The following is a 21,064-nucleotide window of genomic DNA, read 5'->3' on the forward strand; positions in this document are numbered from 1 at the left end:
GTGAAGTGCCCAGTACGAGAGGGGCGTCCTTGATTGTTCACCCAGGAATGCTGACACATACAGAAGCTATGGGGACATATCTCCAGAAGCACCACTGCTGAGAAGACTGCAGAGGGCCCCTGTCCTCACTGCATTGTACCATTAGAATGAAGGGCGGGGTTGCTTGTGAGGACAGAGGTCTTGCAATAAATTCAGGTCCGCAGCTAGAATGGCTTTACCAGCCTGCGACACATGACATTTGGCGCTGAGCAGTCCCATCAATGGCCGCGGCTCAGTAAGGACACCGATGTGACAGCCATGTCAGCCTCCTTCTTCAATAATTCACCATCTCCCGGCATGGACGCACAAGGGGCGGGCTCTCCATCCCCTTCACCTAGGCAACCGTCCCTCCCCCCTTCTAATTATCAACACAGACGGCGCTTTCTGATTGGTTACCCTTGATTGCCAATGAAATCATTCATTTTTCACAGAGGGGACGGAGGAGCTGCGCTGAAGCCACGCCCAGCGCCATTTTGCGGCTGTCAATCTTCTGACGTCAGCGTGTGCTCTGCAGGTGCAGGGAGAGAGCTGCTGCATTGGTGCAATAAGACCCGAGCTACATAAAGAGAGGTAAGAGGACTGCGCCTATTGTCGGCGGCAGACGGGAGCCCTGGGGCGGCGTAGCCCGGGAGAGAAGTGAGGGCGCTGCGGTGATGCTTGCTTTGTGCCTGTGGAGCATGTCACCTTCGTTTGTCATAGGAGGATGCTGCGGCATCCTTAGCGCTGCCAGTGCCATCACCTCGGCATATGGCAGCTCCAGAAAGCCCCCTGTGCTTACTGTGAGGAGACATTGCTGCTTCCCTAATCAGCATCCACAGAGCCAGTGCGGGGAGCTGCCCCTGCCATCTGCATGGAGCTGTGCTAATGGTGCCTGCCATAAAGCCCATGTTCTAGCAGGGACCTGTACGATATGTGATATCCTCCCTGCTATTTTTACACATAGGTGTTAAAGTAAAGGCACTGAATAATTGATGCTCTTCATTGAGCGCTGTGTATTTTTCTAGCCTATTTTACCCAGCATGGGGGAGGGGGGAAGAAGTGGAATCAATTGCAGATTTTCTGTCTCTGGCCGGATTTGCTATATGGCATCTGCTCTATAAGTGGCAGGTCACCTAATGAATGATGCCATCAGGGTTCTCTGCTCTTCTGCATTTGTGGATTGTTCCTTTAAATAGCCTTGACCTTCAGTATCAGACACTGGCACACACCATGTAGTGTACCCAGTGATTGCACCTCTGGCCGATGTGTCAGTGTATTTCTTCTGTGGACACACAAATAACATATAATATATATCTGTACAATAGGTGCATTCTGAATGTTTGCTAGAATGTAGATATGTGGATTACTCCTTTTATATGTGTGTGTATATATAGCGGTTTCTGCATCTATTTGATAGCACACACCGAGCGCCCACCTGGTATAAAGGTGCCCTGGCCAGCTCCATCAGAAGACAGGCCACCCCTTTATTCTGGATTATTGCAGGGCTCGTTTTCTCCGGCTCCTGCGGCTTTTGCTATGTGTTCTCCTGAATCTGCACATTTCTCCTCAGGAAATCGCACAGAATTTTAATTTGCCAGTGCCCGTTGTCCCTCCTCCTCTGCAGTAATGTTTCTGGAGAGGTCCTGGACTTGCGTTTCCACCATCTTCTTCGTTTCTTGTATTTTGGATGTGTATAGATAGTCCCATGGGTTCCCTTCCATATACCCTCTAGAACATTATTTGGTTGTGTGATGCTGACATAGTAATGTACGAGGAATACCACACCAGACTGCATACGACAACTCCAGGACAATATTGTAAAATTTGTGCAGGCTTTTATTGCTCGGGCGTGGCTTGGTCACGGTGGGTGGCTGTACCCTTGGGGTCCTTCTTTGCGTCTCGGGCCATAACTATCTCTGATCGACAATAAGACAAAGTCAATTGGTGCTCGTTTAGATTCTTTCCACAGACCGATGGACAGTGCATGAGGGATGACTGACTGTCATATGATCACTTGTCACTCATTCGCTTTACATTGACAGCAGCACATCCCTGTTTACATGGGGGAGGGAATGAGCTGCTAACCAGCTGGCATTTTATGCTTGCATCCGCTTGCTCGTCAGTCTGTGAAACACGGTCTGTGTGTTGGCCATATCTCCTAAACCGACCACGGATCCCCGTGACCCGAACTGATTTATGATGCAGTCAATTCCTATCTGATTGCAGGGCTATTGTACTGTGCACTGACATGATGATGTGAGTACAGTACAACAAACCCACAATGCGATAGGAAATACTACGATGCAGTCAGTTCTGGTCAGGGGAGCCATGGTTGGTGCAGGAGACGCGGCCAGCACAGGGACTGTGTGAATCGGCCTTATGCCTCATGCATACAAACGTATTTTCTTTCTGTGTCCATTCCGTTTTTTTTTCTGGACTGTATGCGGAACCATTCATTTCAATGGGTCCAGGAAAAAAAAAAAGGTACTCCGTGTGCATTCTATTTCCGTTCCACAGAAAAATAGAACATGTCCTATTATTGTCCGGCTTACGGACAAGAATAGGACTGTTCTTTTAGGGGCCAGCTGTTCCGTTCCGCAAAATACGGAATGCACACAGACGTCATCCGTATTTTTTGCGGACTGCTAAATACATACGATTGTGTGCGTGAGGCCTTAAGTAGAATTTGCTGGAATCCTCCATCTCACACCCAAATTGGTTCCACCCTATGTTGTGGTCCACGGGATATGCCATAAGTCTGATGGCTGCAGGTCCAAAACCTGTCTGCATATGTGCTAATAACCAGTCTCAGAAATGGGCTCTAAAAGCGTAACTACTGTATGGTGTTTAAATAAGAAGTGAGCAAACACCTTTGCATTAAAGATGAATCGGACTTCATATCTCATATTGAATTATTGGCGGAGTCTCTGATTTCTTGAGTAAGTTCTGTCTTATGCACTAATAACTGGCCCAACTAACCTCTTGACCTTTTTCCTCTTTGCTCAGCTCCCTAAAGATTTCATGTGACTACATTGATTTAATGAATGTGATTATTTTTTGGGCCTATGGTTATCGAGAGCGACTCATGGAAAGAGTTTCCAGACATTAGTGACCCTTGAAGTACCTGAGTGCTTGCCTAGCTGTGACGGCAGGGCCATTTCTGGAAGGTTCTCTGATACCCAGCAAATTTTTCTATGACATTGCATTTGTACATTCAGTTACGCTGGTTTCACCTGAGCGTTTTACAGCGCGTTTGAACGAAGAACCTTTGGGGCATAGACTTTCGGGAACGTGCGACAATGGGCGTTCGCTTGTCTCTGCGCGATTGTAAACACCCGTGCAATCGCGCATACAGAGCTCGCCTTTCAGAACGCTCAGGTGTGAACCCAGGGTAAATGGTATACTACGTTATTGTTCACCAACATCAGGGTTCAGCAACCTCCAGTGCTCCAGCTGTTGGGAAACTACAACTCCCAGCATGCATCTTTCAATTCTATGTGAGGTTTGAGTACAGTAAAGCAAGTGTACATGGCCTGAGATTTATTTCCCCATTGTAGTAGTATATAATTGCTATCATTTTTTTTTTTTTTTTTTTTTTTTCTTCAATTTGCTTGGAATATTTTATTATAAATTTGGGATTTTCAGAATGGCCATTTTGTTACCTGATTTGTTTTATAGGGGGACACCACAGTTCACCCCCCCCCCCCCCCCACCCCACCCCACAGGAAGAGCCCACAGACAGTCGGGCAGCCAAGCTTGCTGGATCTGATGACCAATGGATAGGTAAGTATAGCTCAGTGTCTTCTGGCCACAAGTTAGCTGAAAGAGACGTTTTAGATACAGGCGTGGAGAACCCCTATGCTTCTGAAGGATTCTATACAATGGCAGCCTTCACTCGGCAGGTCCAGTTGTATACCTCATTTCGTCTCGCTGAAGTCCCTACATTTTAGTGCTGTCCGTACAGAATTAAAACTAAGTTTTGAGCGAATCGAAATTTATGATGAGAAGGGCATATCGACCTGGAAGAGAACACGGGCAACCTAGTGAATGCCTTCATGGTGTGCTTAGCCATATAGGAGAACATTCGGTTGTGCTCTACCAGCCTATTTTGTGGTGAACAAAGGGGTGGTTTCATAAGAGGCAAGTCCTCTATATTATGATCATAGCATACAGGCAGGAACTGAACAGGCCTCACAGGCTGTAAGTGACTGTGCTCCAGATGGCGACCAAAATGGTCGCCAATGCAGCTTAGTTTTCCCCGCCATGGATCACCCTAATAGGTCTCAGGCTTAGTAGGCCTGAAGCCTATGAGGTAGTAGATATCCGCTCGTGTGTGTGTGTGTGTGTGTGTGTGTGTGATGATGTCATCACAGTCGACTCATACATGCGTGATGACCTCACCGCACCCGACTGCATCGAAACACAGCGAAGCAATGTGCTTGCCTTTGCCTGCCAGAATCAATCTATCCCAGGCCGTAGACCAAAAGAGGTTGGGGCATGTATCGTGAAAGCTGGCGCAGGGACACAGGTGAGTATTAGTTTTTGGGCTTTTTTTATTTTTATGCTGACTTGGAGTTCATTACTGACAGAAAAGGGGACATTACTCAAGAGGGGGGTGAGCACAAAAAGGGACATTACTGGGAGCAATGTAGGGGGTAATTTTATTATTGAAGGGGCACTGTGGGGGACATTAATACTGGGGGTCACTTGGGGGACCTAACTGGCAGCATTATTAGGGCACTCTACAGGAATTCTTAATACTGGGGACTCTTAATACTGAGGCACTATAGGTGGCATTACTGGAGGCACTTTATTCCTGGGGCACTATCACAGGATTTTTTTGTACTGGGGCATTACTACTAGGGACACTATAGTGGACATTATTAATACTGGGGGCACTATAATGGCATTTGTACTGCGGGTAAAATAGGGAATATTAATGCTGAAGGCACTGTAGGGGCATATTAGGGGGACATTATTTTTGGGGATTTATTAATACTGGGGCAATTTAGTGGATATTATTACTAGGGGGCATTATAATTTCTGGAGGCACCATAGGGACACTTTCTACTGTAGTGTACTATTTGGAGGCATTGAGGAGAAAAGTGGGCACAGGATTGGGATGGGCAGCAGGATGACATTGTTGGGACACCAGGATAGAAAGGTTGAGCTGGGAAAATTGAGAAATCTAACTTGTCTGTAGCAATATGCAGCTGAAAGAATTTGTCATGGTGGTCTGGATCAAACAGAGGAGAAGAGGAAAGAGAATGTCTGTCTACATGACAGATGTCACTGGAGGTAAGAGGTATGTGGTGCTATATTCTCCTATGTTTCCTAGTGCTGTTAGGCAGTATGCTGTAAATAGAACTGTGTCCTGCATCTCGCCTCCTTCTCCTCAAAGTCAGTTTTTATTATAATTATATGTATTTGAAATTGGCGACTAGAAATTTAATTTGGGAACCAATGGCTCGTGTGTGTGTGTGTGTGTGTGTGTGTGTGTGGTGTTTAGGCATTGGCCCCTGAAAATGCAATCACTGGGTACCAGGCCTGAAATGGCTGCATGTCTATTGGACTGTGCCACACAGCCTAATAGCCTGACACTAGTACAGTGATGGGCAATAATGCATTGGTATACAAAGTATGCCAGTTCATTATAAAAGTGATGTCTCCTAATGCAACTAAAAAGTTAAAACAGACTACTGGATTACCTTTAGCGCAGATGTGAACATAGCCTTAATAAAGTTGATTTAAAAAATAAAATAAAAAAATTTCCACTAAAAGTGAATTGATTTGCTTGCTGCAACCTGTATAATAAAGATAACATTATTTAAACTGCCCTGTGAGCGACATAAAAAATACAGCGTAAAAATGCATTCTAGCTCTTTGAATGCAGCGACATAACTATTATTGCGCAAATGTAATAAAAAAAGCAATACATATTTGGTATCACTGCAACCATACTGACCCACAGATTAAGGGCTTGTTCACTCGACCATGCTGTATTTTGCGGTCCGCAAATTGCAGATTCGCAAAACATGGAATCTACCTGTGTGCCTTCTCCTATTTGCGGAACAGACGGCCCTTTATAGAAATGCATATTCCTGTCCGCAAAACGGACATGGAACTGAGCAATGGAGTGCTGTCCACATCTTTTGCGGCACCATTGAAGTGAATGGGTCCGCACCCGAGCCGCAAAAAATGCAGCTCTGATGCGGAACCAAACCACGGTCGTGTGAATGAGCCCTAATAGTGACATGTGTCGTAAATTTAAGTGCAAAAACCAATGGCAGAGATGCATTTTTCCTTATTTCTCCCCAAAGGGTAATAAGTTAGTTATATGTACCACAAAATGGTGTCCCGAAAAAAGACAATACATCCATATACTGTAGAAAGTAGCTGTGTGAGGCCGGGAATGTGACAGCCCACAGTTACTGTATCTGAATTCTGGTGCAATTTTTGAAGCTTAGCGTATCTAATTTTATACACATACAGTATATAAAATAAGTAAGCAAAACAGAATGATCTACTACGCCTTGTCCGCCAAAGGGGTGTGGAACGCAATTCTGTTGCAAGGTAAGCCAAACAATAAGTGATACAGAGTCGGACAAAAGTGCATGTGCCAATGTGATAAATCTGGTGTATGACAGTGTGTTTTTTCTTTTTTTACTTTCGTGTGATTGTACAGTTGGGGGTCAACATTCATGCAGTAGACAGTATGATGGCTCAGTTGCCTTGCAACTCTGGAGTCCAAAGGACATCATCTGCATGGAGTCTGTATGTATTCCCTATGTATGGCAGGTTGTGCACCATTTGACAAGAAATATGATTGTTGTTGTGTTTTTATTTTTTATGACTCTTAGAAACCATAAAAGGTGCTGAGGACAGCTCCTTGGCTTCTTCCACAACACATAGTGGCTCTGCTGGTAATGAGGGGTTCAGTTAGTGGCGGACATAGGCAGAAGAGGCCCCCTTTGCAGGAACCGTGTATCAGCTACTTGTAATCCAGCAACTGATCTGATTGCTGTGAGATGAACATCTCAGAGCTCCTTTCTTTTGGTCCTCAGTAGTTTGGCAGTTTTTCTGGTATAACCACAGGAGAATCCTAAACACAGTCCCCATTTTCTGGTGGTGGGTGTAATGCTCTGTAAGTTCCCATTTACATAGGTCTATGTAAATTGGAAATGCACCGTTTGTTCTTGATTGCCTGCTTGGTATGGTTGTATTTGCATGCACCAATCATCCCCTCTGTACGCGCATTTACATGGGGCAGTTATACAGAATGAGCATTCGTAGGAATGTTTGTTACTGATATTTGTCCCAATAATTATCTGCCCAATGGGCCCGAAGCACTTGCTATAGATTTGGTTGTACTTTTTATGTTGTGACCTAGTATGTTTGTCATGTTAGTTATCCTGTCTGTTAGGCTGTGTTCTATGTCATTATTTGTGGGTTGTATACTATTGTGTTGAGGTCCATGTGGCCTGGGTGTTTAAATTTAAGCTGTGTTCTAATTTCTCTTCATTTAGATATAGGGGGGTGTATGATTTGATTTGCTGCAGTTTTGTGGTGTTAAAGGTACAAATTATGGCACATCATATTTGCATTTTAATTAGCGACTTGCTCACACCCCATCCACTTTTCAAGGGTGAAGCATTTTAAAAGCAGAACAAATTTACACCTGATCAGCCGCCGTAGATTTGTTTTCTGGCTTAAATTAAAGAGGTGTGCATCTCTTAGGTTTGGCGTATTTTCCATCTTCTGTTTAAAGGGAGCCTGTCACCACAATTTGCCCTTATAGACCACTTGTATAGCACTGTAGCATAACTATAGATCAGTCAAACGGTACCTTTTTGCTTGGATGTTCACCAGGGGCAAAAACTAAGTGTTATTCATATGTAAATGAGGGCTCGCAAGTGCCCAGGCCGCTCTGCCTTCTTCTCACATAACCCCTCCCCAGCCTGTTGCTTGGCCCGCCCTGTATGCCTCTTATGTTATCCAGTGTACTGGCCAATATCCTGCCGGCGCATGCACACTGTGATGACCATTGTGGGCAGCAGCATCATTCCATGCAGTGCGCATGCGGGATATCGGCCAGTGCTATGCAAGTGGTCTATAAGGGCAAATTGTGGTGACAGACTCCCTTCAAGACTGGTATATAAAACACAGGTTTTTAGAAATCTTGTGTTCTAGTATTTCAGACTAGTGTGTTTATTAATGGGCTTGGTTCCTTTTGTGGATGATCTAACAATAGGGCATCCCTCCAAATGTGTTGGCCCATTACAGAGACTTATCTCTATGCACAGAATAGGGGAAAAGTGTCTATTCAGCAGGGGTCCGGCCACTGGGACCTCTACCAATATAACTGGAACAGCAGTCATGTGGGTCTGTTGCTGCTCCATTCAACTTTATGGGACTGTTGAAGATAAGTGAGTACAAGCGCTCGCCTATCTCTGGCAGTCAATAGATTTGAGCATTAGTGCACATGGGGGGGGGGGGGGGGGGACGACACTTATCCCCTACCCTGTAGTTAAGTAATGAGACAACCCTTTTAAAGGGGTATTCCTTGTTGTGTGTGTGTGTGGTGTTATTTTTTTTTTTTTTTTTTTTTTCATCCTTACTACTTCTTTATCAAGAATAAGAGCGCTTTACCAATACATTTTAGGGTATGGTCACATGGAGCAAGTCCCCTCTTGATCATCTGATCTAATTCCTCCTCTGCAAAATCCACCCAAAATGGGCTGGTTTGCTACTCTAAATGCTGTGCATTTTGCATGCACAATTCCACTGAGGAAGATCCATAGCATTTGTGTTATGTATGGCAGTACAAAACCACCTTCTCTCCTGTGCCTTCTCACTTGAACACCATGTAGATATTGTTGTGGCTCTCGGGTACATACATGGCCAATCACTCCCCCCCCCCCCCCCCCCCCCCATACATTACACTCCCTAATGCAGCCATATCTGATAGTGACATTATGTTTAAAACAAAAAAGAAGCCTATGACAGTAAGATTCTAGAAGTAGAGTTTGTATGTGGTTTTTTTTTTTTTTTTTTTTTTTTTTTTTCCTGCCCTCTTCAAGTACAGTATATATCTTTTTTTTCCCATGCAGATGGCATCAGCTACAGATTCTCGCTATGGGCAGAAAGAATCCTCCGACCAGAACTTTGATTACATGTTCAAGATCTTAATTATTGGGAACAGCAGCGTGGGCAAAACCTCCTTTCTTTTCCGATATGCAGACGACTCTTTCACCCCAGCTTTTGTCAGCACGGTCGGAATAGACTTCAAAGTGAAAACTATTTACAGGAATGACAAAAGAATCAAGCTGCAGATCTGGGTAAGATTGTAATTAGTAATGGTATCTGCTGATTGTCATTATTATTAAAGGTGTCACTGCTGGGTCTCTCTGTACGGCTGCCAACTTTGCAGAGATGGGACTGTGCATTTTCTAGTTTCTTAATAGGTGTCATTAACCGAGAGTGTGGCACATAAATATATTTATACAGAGACATGCATATTGAAATACTGAACCACTTGTAAACTTGTTTTAATTTAAGAAAACTGAAATGACAGCGAAAAGTTTTTATTAAAATTATTTTTTTTAAGCATTTAAATTATATCAAATTACAAAACCAAAACTAACAGTAGTCATCCACAATTAACAGATATTTGGGCGTCCCACCAGAAGTCGAATTTAAATCGTGTAGCATTGTCAAGACTTCCCAATCAAGAATCTTGTCAATCTTGCATCTCCCTGACCCCACCTAGGTTTCCCTTTCTGTACATCTCCCCTTAATCCTTCCAAGTGCTAGTGGGCTTAGTTCTTTAGGTCTTCCATTGCATACCACTGAGTGACTAGAAACAGTTTCACTAAACTAGTAATGTCTTCCAGTGCCCAATGTTGAGCTATAAACGGCCTCCACAAGTGTTTGCGATCGCCGATGGAAGACTCTCGTCTGCCGTGCTGGAAAACGTTGTCCGTTCATCAGCCAAAACTGAATGTTGAGGGCATGATCGGCTGAATTGCTATTGTGCTCAATCACCGGGAGTCAGTTTTTATATATATTTTTTTAAATTAAAAAAACAGACTCCCTGGTCGGACTGTTTAGTGGGTCGCAATGCCAATCATTATCTCAAATGTATGGCCAGCTTTAGGTTCATAGATTGATTCAGAATGAGATGTTTAAAGGGTTGGAACAAAGGAAGATATAAAAATTCCCTTTGAAGGGACCTATGTGGCATCTTCAGATCTTCAGGATCCATATTATCATGTTCCAGGTCCTTCCCTTTTGGGATTACCTTTTTTTTTTTTTTTTTTTTCCCTTGGTTGCTTACAGAGAAGGGTAAATATTGTCATTGTCACTTACCTAAACTCCCTTCTAATCCTAGGAAATACGATATCTTCATTGGAAAACATGGTTTTCTAGACAAATGCCGTACTAGCTGAGACGGAAGATAAATTGAAAAAATCCAATCCCTATCCTTTTCAGAAAAAATGTTTTTTAGGGATTCTTCTAGATTCTGTTCATCAGAAGAGTTTTCTGTCTCTAGAAAAGATAGTAAGAATACATAACCAGGTTACGAGCTTCAGGTGCCTGGTGACCTGTCCAGGCAATGGCTGTTTTAGGATCAATGATGGCTTGTCTAACAGCAGTCAAATGGGTACAATTTTATTACAGGACTCTTCAGAGGGTGATCCTATCCTCTGGGGACAAGAGTCACGAATCTTTGGAAAATCAAATGTTTATCTTCTGCAATAAAACCATCCCTAGCTTGGTGGGAGTCCTCAAAAAAACTTACAGAAAGAGGTTCCTTGGAGTGTTGGGCATTTTCAGATGGTTACAACAGAAGCGAATGTTTGGGGCTGGGGTGCCCATTTGGCTCGCATCTCTCCAAGGGGAATGGTCTCCAGCTGAGTTCAGGAGGTCTTCAAATCTCGGAGAGCTCTCTGCAGTCTGGGAAGCATTAACAGCTTTATCTCCAAATCTTGTAGGCAGAGATTTCCATATAAGCTCAGACAATGATGGTAGTGTCCTATCTGAATTGTCAAGGGATCATGAAAAGTGTCTCTTCAGGAAGTTTCAAATCGGTATTTTTGGTGGGCAGAGAGGCAACATAAAAGCAGATTTCCGGAGCAGAATAAGACTAGCTACCATAGTTTTTCAACAACTAGTAGAGAGGAGGGGAAAGCTGCAAGTGGATCTGTCTGAATCAACAAAGAATACAATTTATTATTTTTTCCCCAAACCCCGGGTGATGGGAGTAGATGCTCTTGCCCATCCCGGGTGGCATTTTTTGACCAAAAGGTCTTGGTTTCCTCTGCTAAAAAAAGATGTTGCTTGAAGGTGCCTTGTGTAGACAGTTGGAAGTTTCCCCAATAACTTTTTTTGTTCAACTAATCCTAATTTTATTTAATTTTATAAACTTTTTATTTTTTTATAAGATGTTTCATAATGTTTTACATCCTAGCACCCTTAGAGTTCATATTTCTGCCCTGAGTTAGTTTTTTGAGGAAAGAATTGATCACCCATGGGTTATTGGATTTTAAAAAGGTGCTCAAAGATTGAGACCTAGGGTTATATTTCCTGTTTCCCCTTGGAATTTAAATTTGGTGCTATCAGGGTTAACTTGTGTTTCATTAGAGCCCTGACTGGGAATTTCCTTAAAATTTCTCACCCTTAGCGCTAATGCACAGGGTCGTATGTATTTTGTGGTCCGCAAAACACGGATCCGCAAAAAATACGGATGATGTCCATGTGCATTCTGTATTTTGCGGAACGGAACAGCTGGCCTCTAATAGAGCAGTCCTATCCTTGTCCGAACAATAATAGTACATATTCATTTTTTTTTTTTTTTTTTTTTTTTTTTTTAGCAGAATGGACATACGGAAACAAAATGCACACAGAGTAACTTTAGTTTTTTTTTTTGTGGACCCATTGAAATGAATCCTCATACAGTCTGCCAAAAAAAAAAAACGGAACGGACACGGAAAGAAAATACGTTTGTGTGCATGAGCCCTTAAAGAGGTGTTTTTAGTAGCCATTAGGTCTGCTCATAAAGTAGAAGTTCAGGCTTTCGAGAATTAATGAGCCCTTTCTCAGAATTTCTGTTGATAGGGTAGTTCTGAAGTTTGATCATTCCTCCCCAACCCAAGTTGTCAGATTTTCATAGGCAGGAAGAAATTTTTCTACTTTCCTTTTGCAAAAATCAGAAAGGGAAAATACCTTCCACGAGTTTGGAAAGGTTTTGGGGCTCCAAAGGTTTGCTGGCCTGTTGGATAAAACTAGGAATTTGTGAAGCTTACAGAGCTATGGATAAGGAACCTACAGCAAGCTTCAAAGTGCATTCCACTACAGCAGTATCCGTTTCATGGGCTGAACATGGGGATGCTTCCATAGAGCAAATCTTTTGTTAAGCATTGCAGAATTGATGTGAAATGTGGCACAGGACTTATTCGGTAGAAAGGTCCTACATGCTGTGGTCCTCCCTAGTTTAACTAATCTGGTAAATCTCTGCGGCTGTGGAGGGTGAAAGTGGAAAAATTGAGGTACATTTACTGTAATTTCCTTTTCATGAATCCTCTACCAGATAGTAGTTGGCCAAAGCTTCCCAGAGCAAGGTATATTATTTTTATTTTTTTTAATGGTGTGTGTTTTGAGTATTGGTGCTGCAGACACTCCTAGACTGTCCGGTTTCAAAAAGACACTGAGATGGAGCTGGAGAAGGATCTAATTTATTCTTCTTGCCCCTACCTGGTGGGAGGTGATCATCATAATTCACACATTTTTATTTTTTTAGCAGTAAGTAATTACATTTTGTCTTTAAGTTGTCAGTAGTATCCTATTAAGCTCCCTAATAGTAGTAATAAGAAGGCTGTCCTGGGGGCTATCATAAGGCTCAGAGGGGCTTAAACATAATTGGGTACCAACCCTCACCAATCCCATCATTGCTCTCTACTTCCTGGCTCAGCATGCCAGAAAACGCTAGCTCTGCCAACCACTGGCTGAGGTAGATATGAATGGCAATGTATTTACAGGCATACAAATGGGGTACACGTTAATATATAATTTCAATTTTCCACAAAAAGGCTGACGCCAGTATGCATACTGCTAATATATATGAGATGAAAAAGGAAGACTAATGCTGCTACAGAGTCAAAATGTTTAAGTACTTCTATTTTGGCTGTCTCTTTTACAAAGGTGTCTGGCCCATCTCTTTTTAAAGGATTAAAATATCCTTTTTTCTGCAAAAGTAATAGTCTTAATTACAGATATCAAACAGCTCTGATAAAGACTATAGAAGCAGCTGCTGTTTCTACATCCAGGTTCCGCTCCTGCTATCTCCATGGAGAATATACCAATTAATAAGGATCTGAAGAGCAATACATGTGATCTCCATCTCTAAAGCGATACAGACTGTGAAGAATAAAAATTGCTAACTCTTTTTTTTTTTTTTTTTTTTTTTTTTTTTTTTTTTTTTTTCCCTCTAAAAATGAGATTCACTAAAGACACTTTAATTTTTAACCCCTGATATGTCAGTCATGCTAGCAGGCTGGTTGCAGTGAAAAATATAAGGGCCTTGCCTATGGATTCAATAATAAAATTAGCCATACATATTAAATAAACGTTGGCTGAGCCATTTGCTCTACTGTGTGCAGGGGAAACCCAACATGTTTTTGTAAGTGGGAATTGTGAGACAGCGGTCTAATGTGTATGGACCGCTTGACCCTGGGTTCAAGAAGTCGGGTATGGTGGACAAATATCTTGGTAGTCACAGCTGGAAGATAAACGTATCACTGTCTAAGTATAAAAAATCTTTAGCGCACAAAATTGAAAATATACAAGATTTATAGACATTAAAAAAGTAAAAAGAAATGTCAATACTGGAAAATATACACCATAAGACCCCTCCTAATATGGGCAAATGCTGTGAAAATCAATTTAATAGTAAAATACTATGTAGTACAAATGCCAAACGTTTATTTGGCTGTAAGAAAATCTGTATTTTCTTTCCTTCCAGAAAGCTAAATTGTGTCTTAAACTGTGCAATGAAGATTCATTGCTGCATAACAAAATGGATGAAATCAAAAAGTCACCTTGTGTTTCGCTCGTTAATTCTTGCTGAAATTCATTGGTAAAAAGCACACTAGTTATATCAAGACTACTCGACGTCAAAATACTAATAAAAATAGCATCCTTTTTGTGTACAGTCGTGGCCAAAAGTTTTGAGAATGACAAAAATATTAGTTTTCACAAAGTTTGCTGCTAAACTGCTTTGTTTCTGTGATGTAGTGAAATATAATTACACGCACTTCATACGTTTCAAAGGCTTTTATCGACAATTACATGACATTTATGCAAAGAGTCAGTATTTGCAGTGTTGGCCCTTCTTTTTCAGGACCTCTGCAATTCAACTGGGCATGCTCTCAATCAACTTCTGGGCCAATTCCTGACTGATAGCAACCCATTCTTTCAAAATCACTTCTTGGAGTTTGTCAGAATTAGTGGGTTTTTGTTTGTCCAGCCTTCTCTTGAGGATTGACCACAAGTTCTCAATGGGATTAAGATCTGGGGAGTTTCCAGGCCATGGACCCAAAATGTCAACGTTTTGGTCCCCGAGTTAGTTATCACTTTTGCCTTATGGCACAGTGCTCCATCGTGCTGGAAAATGCATTGTTCTTCACCAAACTGTTGTTGGAAGAAGTTGCTGTTGGAGGGTGTTTTGGTACCATTCTTTATTCATGGCTGTGTTTTTGGGCAAAATTGTGAGTGAGCCCACTCCCTTGGATGAGAAGCAACCCCACACATGAATGGTCTCAGGCTGCTTTACTGTTGGCATGACACAGGACTGATGGTAGCGCTCACCTTTTCTTCTCCAGACAAGCCTTTTTCCTGATGCCCAAAACAATCGGAAAGAGGCTTCATCGGAGAATATGACTTTGCCCCAGTCCTCAGCAGTTCATTCACCATATTTTCTGCAGAAGATCAATCTGTCCCTGATGTTTTTTTTGGAGAGAAGTGGCTTCTTTGCTGCCCTTCTTGACACCAGGCCATTTTGCAAAAGTCTTCGCCTCACTGTGCGTGCAGATGCGCTAATACCTGCCTGCTGCCATTCCTGAGCAAGCTCTGCACTGGTGGCACTCCGATCCCGCAGCTGAATCCTCTTTAGGAGACGATCCTGGCGCTTGCTGGACTTTCTTGGACGCCCTGAAGCCTTCTTAACAAGAATTGAACCTCTTTTCTTGATGATCCTATAAATAGTTGATTGAGGTGCAATCTTAGTAGCCACAATATCCTTGCCTGTGAAGCCATTTTTATGCAACGCAATGATGGCTGCACAAGTTTCTTTGTAGGTCACCATGGTTAACAATGATTTCAAGCATCACCCTCCTTTTTAACAGGTCAAGTCTGCCATTTTAACCCAATCAGCCTGACATAATGATCTCCTCCAGCCTTGTGCTCGTTAACATTCTCACCTGAGTTAACAAGACTATTACTGAAATGATCTCAGAAGGTCCTTTAATGACAGCAATGAAATGCAGTGGAAAGGTTTTTTGGGGATTAAGTTAATTTTCATGGCAAAGAAGGACTATGTAATTAATCTGATCACTCTTCATAACATTCTGGAGTATATGCAAATTGCTATTATAAAAACTTAAGCAGCAACTTTTCCAATATTTATGTAATTCTCAAAACTTTTAGCCACGACTGTACACACATAGACAAAATTGTTGGTATCCATCTGTTGAAGAAAGGAAAGAACGCCCACTAGTCACTGAAATGACTTGAAACTGACAGTAATGGTAAATAAAATAAAAATGACTGAAAATCAGCCATTGCTTTTGAATTGTGGTTCAACAGAATATTTTTTAAAAGCAAACTAATGAAACTTGCCTGGACAAAAATGATGGTACCCCATAGAAAAGATTGAAAAAAATTTGACCATGGGACCATGTCTTCAAACTTTTGTAATCAGTCAGTCTGCCTATTTAAAGGGTAAAGCGTAGTCACTGTGTTGTTGGTATCAGGGTGGGTACCACACTAAACATGGACCAAAGAAAGCTAGGGAGAGAATTGTATCAGGAGATTAGAAAATAAATTATAGACAAACCCGTTAAGGGTAAAGCCTACAAGACCATCTCCATATAGCTTGATGTTCCTGTTACTACAGTTGCACGTATTATTTAGACGTTTAAGGTCTACAGGACTATAAACCTCCCTGGACATGGGGCCCCAAGAGGAAAATCTATGACAAATTAAAGATATGGATATTACAAATGGTAACCAAAGAGCCCAGAACAACTTCCAAAGAGATTAGAAGTGAACGCCAAGGTCAAGAGACATCAGTGTCAGATCGCACCATCCATCAGTGTCTCAGCCAAAGTGGACTTAATAGAAGACAACCGAGGAGGAAACCACTGTTGAAAGAAAATCGTGAAAAGGTGAGACTGGAATTTGCCAAATGCATATTGACAAGCCACAAAGCTTCTGGTAGAATGTCTTTTGGACACATGAGAAAAAAACTAGAGCTTTTTGGCTAATCACATCAACTCTATGTTCAGATGCAAAAATGAAGCATAGAAAGAAAAGAACATTGTATCTAATGTGAAACCTGGAGAAGGCTCTGTTATGTTTTGGGGCTGCTTTCCTGCATCTGGCACAGTGTCTTAAATCAGTGCAGGGTACAACGAAATCTCAAGGCATTCTGGAGCAAAACGTGTTGCTCAGTGTCGCACACAAAGCTTGGACTCAGTTGCAGGTCATGGGTCCTCTAACAGGATAATGACCCAACACACGGCTAAAACCATCCAAGAATGGCTAAGAGAAAAGCACTGGAATATTCTGAAGTGGCCTTCTATGAGCCCTGATCTAAATCCTATTGAACATTTGTGGAAGGAGCTGAAACATGCAGTCTGGAGAAGGCACCCTTCAAACCTGAGACAGCTGGAGAAGTTGGCTCACAAGGAGGACAGGTGCAAAAATCTCATTGATTGATTGCCTCAAAATATTGTGGGTACCATCAATTTTTTCCAGGCCAGTTTAATCAGTTTGTTTTAGACATTATTCTGTTGAACCACAATTCAAAAGCAATGTCTGATTTTTTCCATTAGTTTCATCATTTAAGTGCATTTTTCACTTTATTACTTTTGTCAGTTTCAAGTTATTTCAGTGACCATTCTTTAATGGAAGGGTACCAACAATTTTGGCCAGGTGTGTAGAACATCTATATAACCATATAGATATGCAGCCGCATGGAGTGGCTCTATTCACATTTACACTTTAACCCCTTAAGGACTCAGCCCTATTTCACCTTAAGGACTTGGCCATTTTTTGCAAATCTGACCAGTGTCACTTTAAGTTGTGATAACTTTAAAACGCTTTGACTTATCCAGGCCATTCTGAGATTGTTTTTTCGTCACATATTGTACTTCATGACACTGGTAAAATGAAGTCAAATTTTTTTGCATAATAAAATACCTAATTTACCAAAAATTTGGAAAAATTTTGAAAATTTCAAAGTTTCAGTTTCTCTACTTCTGTAATACATAGTAATACCCCCAAAAATGTGTGATGACTTAACATTCCCCATATGTCTACTTCATGTTTGAATTCTTTTGGGAATTATATTTTATTTTTTGGGGATGTTACAAGGCTTAGAAGTTTAGAAGCAAATCTTGAAATTTTTCAGAAAGAGACCACTACAGGTCTGAAGTCGCTTTGCGAGGCTTACATAATAGAAACCGCCCAAAAATGACCCCATTCTATAAACTACACCCCTCAAGGTATTTAAAACTGATTTTACAAACTTCGCTAACCCTTTAGGTGTTGCACAAGAGTTATTGGCAAATGGGGATGAAATTTGAGAATTTCATTTCTTTTGCCTAATTTTCCATTTTAACCCATTTTTTCCACTAACAAAGCAAGGGTTAACAGCCAAACAAGACTGTATCTTTATTGCCCTGAATCTGCCGTTTACAGAAACACCCTATATGTGGCCGTAAACTACTGTACGGGCACACAGTAGGGCGTAGAGGGAAAGGTGCGCCGTATCGTTTTTGGAAGCCAGATTTTGTTGGACAGTTTTTTTGACACCATGTCCCATTTGAAGCCCCCCTGATGCACCCCTAGAGTAGAAACTCCATAAAAGTGACCCCCATCTAAGAAACTACACCCCTCAAGGTATTCAAAACTGATTTTTACAAACTTTGTTAACCGTTTAGGTGTTGCACAAGATTTAATGGAAAATAGAGATACAATTTCAAAATTTCACTTTTTTGGCAAATTTTCCATTATAAATGTTTTTTTTTTTTTTTTTCCAGTTACAAAGCGAGGGTTAACAGCCAAACAAAAATCATTATTTATGGCCCTGATTCTGTAGTTTACAGAAACTCCCCATATGTGGTCGTAAACTGCTGTACGGGCACATGTCAGGGAGCAGAAGGAAAGGAATGCCATACGGTTTTTTGAAGGCAGATTTTGCTGGACTGTTTTTTTTACACCATGTCCCATTTGAAGCCCCCCTGATGCACCCCTAGAGTAGAAACTCCAAAAAAGTGACCCCATTTTAGAAACTACGGAATAGGGTGGCAGTATTGTTGGCACTAGTTCCGGGTACATATTATTTTTGGTTGCTCTATATTACACTTTTTGTGCGGCAAGGTAACAAGAAATTAGCTTTTTTGGCACTTTTTTATTTTTTTTATTTTACAACATTCATCTGGTTAGATCATGTGGTAATTTTATAGAGCAGGTTGTCACGGATGTGGCGATACCTAATATGTATACAATTTTTTTTTTAAATGTATGTAAGTTTTTATACAATGACTTCATTTTTTGAAAACCAAGAAAATGCTTGTGTCTCCATAGTCTAAGAGCCATAGTTTTTCAGTTTTGGGGCAATTATCTTGGGTAGGGTATGATTTTTTTCTTTTGCGGGATGAGATGACGGTTTGATTGGTACTATTTTGGCGTACATGCGACTTTTTTTATTACCTTTTTTTTTTTGGGAAGTAAGGTGGGCAAAATTTAAAATTCTCATAGTTTTTTTTTAAATTTTTATGGCGTTCACCGTGTGGGGAAAGTAACTTGACCGTTTTATAGATCAGGTCGTTACGGACGCGGAGATACCTAATGTGTGTGTGTGTGGTTTATTAATTTATTTTTTTCAGTAGTGGCCAGAACTGCGCAGACTGGGAAGGGTAAGGACGGGGGCTCCCTACCTCTGTGACCCCATCCTGTCTGGGGGCTGCAAAGGCACAGCAGCCCCCCGATGGGAGAGGGAGGGAGCCCCTTGACCCTGATAGTTAACCTTTTCCATACCACATGGAAAGGGTTAAACGGCTGACATCTGCACAGATGTCAGCCGTTTATACCAGAGTGTCAGCAATGTGCTGACACTGGTATAACCATTGTACACCAACTAATTTTCAAGGGGAGACGGGGGATCGCGATCCCGCCTGCCGCACCTCCCGCAACACAGTGTGCTGTCCGCATCAGTTGTTCCGTTCCGCGGCCCAGCAAAAAAGATAGAGCGTGTCCTTTTCTTGTCCGTGGTTGCGGATAAGAATAGGTATTCTCTATATAGCGCCGGCCACGTGCTGTCCGCAAAATGCGGAATGCACGCGGCCAGTGTTGAGGAAGGGTGGCACGTATGCATATGTGTATGTATATGTATTGGCGGTGCATAATGTTCCCCTCAGAGGGCGATGTGCCCAGCACCTGCGCCCATCCGCCTCTGATTTTCCCCAGGGGCTCATCCATGCCCCTGGGGGAATTCATATAGTGTGCCCCGTGAATACATATATGTATATATCTGTCCCTTAATATATATGCCCCCTGAATTAATGTGCCCCCTTATCATATGATGCCCCCTGAATTATGTCCCATAGAATGGCCCCTTATCATATAACCCCCCCCCCCCCCCCCTACATGGACCCAGATGCAGCAATGTGAATGTGCCCCAAGCATTCACATTGATGTATTCTGAGTGAAGGCGCCAGGATGACCGGATAAGGTCCGGTCATTCTGGTGACCTCAAAAGGATTCAAATTCTAATGAATTTTGAATCCTTTTGTTCTAATTATCTGCAGCCCGGCTGGAGATAATTAAGCATAATAGAGAGAGAGAGGAGACACCTCCGCTCCCTCTATGTGCATTCCGGCATCGCAATTACCATTGCGATGTCCGGAATGCCGAGAGCTACAGACAGGAGATCAAAGGATCTCCCGCCTGTCAGCAAGTACACGCGGCCCTGCGGCGCGCGTGCAGGGATGCGCGGGCAGGCGCGGTGACGTCATCTCACCGCGCCGGCCCACGTGTCCTTCACAGTGGTGCGTGCTCGCGCGCCGCTGTGTGGGCGGCACGGAGTGCGGCCGGCTGGACATATAAGTCCGGCGGGCCCGACACTAAGCATGAAGCGAGCCGGCCGCCCACCCTCCCTGAAGGATCATCCCCTGGACTGACGAGCCCCCCTGGACAACGAGCGGGACATTAAGTATCATTAACCCCTTTTTCCCTCCCTATACCACCAACGATTAACCCCTGATTCCCTGACCACTATACCACCAACGTTTAACCCTTTAATTCCCTGATCCCATATTGCTATTTACCCTAGTCCTCCCCTGATTAACCCTGTCTAGTCCTACCTGATTTACCCTAGTCCCTGCCACTCCTGATTAACCCTGTCTCGTATTTACCCTAGTCCCTGCCACTCCTGATTAACCCTGTCTAGTCCGTGCCCTGATACCCCTACTGTGCCTACCTGATTTTACCCCGGTCCCTGCCTTGTTAGTGTCCCTGATACTGTTTGTGGTCTGTTTACACCCCTGTAAGACCACCGTTAACCCTCATCGTACCCCATAGGGACAATATAGTCAGGTGGGGTGGGTTGTTAATATAACTTGTATGTGTGAAGTGTCTAGTTAGTTTATGGGTGGAATTGGGAACTTGTAGTGTAGTTTAGGATTGTATATTTAGTGCTGTATTGTCAGTATTGCGTGCGTAGTGTATTGTAATAAATACCGTAATATTTGTACCCTTTGTGTAG

The 21,064-nt window shown here is 42.5% G+C and overlaps 1 protein-coding gene across 2 annotated transcripts in view; it reads left to right on the forward strand.

Moving 5' to 3' along the window:
• Positions 1–488: 488 nt before the first annotated feature.
• The window catches only part of RAB3A (RAB3A, member RAS oncogene family), a 59,068-nt gene continuing 38,492 nt past the window's right edge, over positions 489–21,064 (forward strand). Inside the window, exons 1-2 of one of the 2 annotated variants that reach the window (XM_044280941.1) lie at positions 489–609; positions 9,129–9,356. In XM_044280941.1, coding sequence (XP_044136876.1) covers positions 9,129–9,356 — 228 coding nt within the window. In that variant the 5' untranslated portion in view covers positions 489–609. Of the gene's footprint in view, positions 610–9,122; positions 9,357–21,064 lie in introns of those variants that run through there. The other variant, XM_044280932.1, reaches the window with a different exon arrangement.

Source organism: Bufo gargarizans, chromosome 1 (genome assembly GCF_014858855.1).
Source record: "Bufo gargarizans isolate SCDJY-AF-19 chromosome 1, ASM1485885v1, whole genome shotgun sequence".
Taxonomy (NCBI): Eukaryota; Metazoa; Chordata; class Amphibia; order Anura; family Bufonidae; genus Bufo; species Bufo gargarizans.